Source organism: Cephus cinctus, unplaced genomic scaffold (genome assembly GCF_000341935.2).
Source record: "Cephus cinctus unplaced genomic scaffold, Ccin1 Ccin1_scaffold1406, whole genome shotgun sequence".
Taxonomy (NCBI): domain Eukaryota; kingdom Metazoa; phylum Arthropoda; class Insecta; order Hymenoptera; family Cephidae; genus Cephus; species Cephus cinctus.
The window spans coordinates 14391-16007 of NW_014333800.1; the positions used below are offsets into that span (position 1 = coordinate 14391).

Genomic DNA, 1617 nt, shown 5'->3' on the forward strand with positions numbered 1-1617 from the left:
AGCCGATTGACCAGACGCAGACAATTTCACCGCATCATCAACAATACAAAGATCGAGCCATGTATGAGAGTCGCGAAGGTGATGCGTTGCTGAGTATTCTACAAGATGGAGATCGTTACCAGTGATAAATGAATGCAAATGAGAGCTATCAAAGGACGTAGTCAAAAGATCGGCATTGAAATCAAAAATAATAAGACTAGTATAGGATGAGGAGAGACGTGAGAAGGTAGCCTCAAACTCAGATAGATAGCCAACTTTAGGTGGACGGTACACAACAGCCAGTAGCAAGCGCGACTCACTGGGAACGACCACATCCAGGAAAATGTACTCAGGTTTAGAGCAATACTCATTTCCGGAGGTTTCTAGCAGGCTTGCACTTAAGGAGTCGTGAACGTAAATTGCAACACCGCCGCCCCCTCTCCCGATCCGATCACAGCGAAACAGACAGTACCCGTCAAGGCTCACAGCGCTGTCAGGAGTGTGTGGTTTAAACCACGTTTCAGATACAGCAATGCAGTGGAAGAAACGGTTTTTGAAATAGTGCCGGAACTCATCAATGTGAGCAGCAACTGATTGAGCATTGACGTGGCACAGACTGATCCCGGTAGGCAGGCGAGAAGCGGGAGCGGATTGCGGCGAAGCTGGCCATCATATCGGTATCTTGGCGAAGTCATCCCGGTGTTCAATCTTTAGGGAGGTAGTGGCGCCGTCCTTCCTAACGTAGATGGAGCCGTGGCGTGTCCAGACCCTGAGGTGACGGTGAGGCTTCACATAGGCGCGGGTGTCGACGAGGAGTTTGTGCTTGACAGAGGATAGACGCTCATTGAGATACACACGAGAACCCGGTAAAGACGCGTCAATATCCGAGGCCAAAAGCACAGGCTTCTTCTTCTTCTGAGCGATCCATGAGTCCCGAATGAAAATGGTAGCGAAGCGAATTATGAGTGGCGGTGCACCTCCAGCCTTGGGTGGTAGGCGAAAGGCATCCACAACGTCGCCAGACTTAGTGACAATGCCCAAGGAGCGAGCGAGGAGCTCAATGGTCCTCTCAACGGTAACATCAGGAGCAGAAAGAAGCCCAGTGACAACTATTTGTGTGTCAAGGTTACGCTGCATAAGATGTTCGACCTGAGCTTTGAGAGCAGTACCATCATCAGAGGAGAGTTCAGGATCCCGAGAAAGTCGTTCCTCAAGGGAGTCAACACGTTGTACTAACGCAGTATTATGCTCCTCGAGAGTCTGACATCGTGCCACCAGGGAAAGATTAGCTGCCTCAAGAGAACTGCATCTAGTGCTCATGGCTGATATGTCAAGTGCCAGCTGTTGTACAGAAGTGGCCATATCCTGCGTGGTCACTGTAAGCTCAGACACAATGCCCTTTATGATAGGAAGTTCTCTTAAGTCGGTACGTTGACTCTTAAGCTCATCCATAACATCTTTCACCAGTGCGGTTAAGGAGGTCAACTGGGCAGACGTTGAAGTTGACGAAGAAGCAGTAGTTTTATCCATGTTGGTCCGGGCCGAAAGACGAGTATGTGGTGTGATCTTGTCTGCAGAGAGGCCGGTATCTTCAGAAGATGGCAACGGTGAGTAGCAGGGCTTGCAGCGCAGGCACAG

General features: G+C 50.0%; 1 protein-coding gene across 1 annotated transcript; it reads right to left on the minus strand.

Moving 5' to 3' along the window:
• Nucleotides 1-648: 648 nt before the first annotated feature.
• Nucleotides 649-1509, minus strand: LOC107273142. The gene has a single exon (XM_015751021.1). The coding sequence runs from the start codon at nucleotides 1507-1509 to the stop codon at nucleotides 649-651; it is 861 nt and encodes a 286-aa protein (XP_015606507.1).
• Between the last annotated feature and the right edge of the window lie 108 nt (nucleotides 1510-1617).

What these genes read in the sequence shown, in the direction of transcription:
- LOC107273142 (XM_015751021.1), bottom strand. Translation starts at nt 1,509, where the DNA reads ATGGATAAAACTACTGCTTCTTCGTCAACTTCAACGTCTGCCCAGTTG.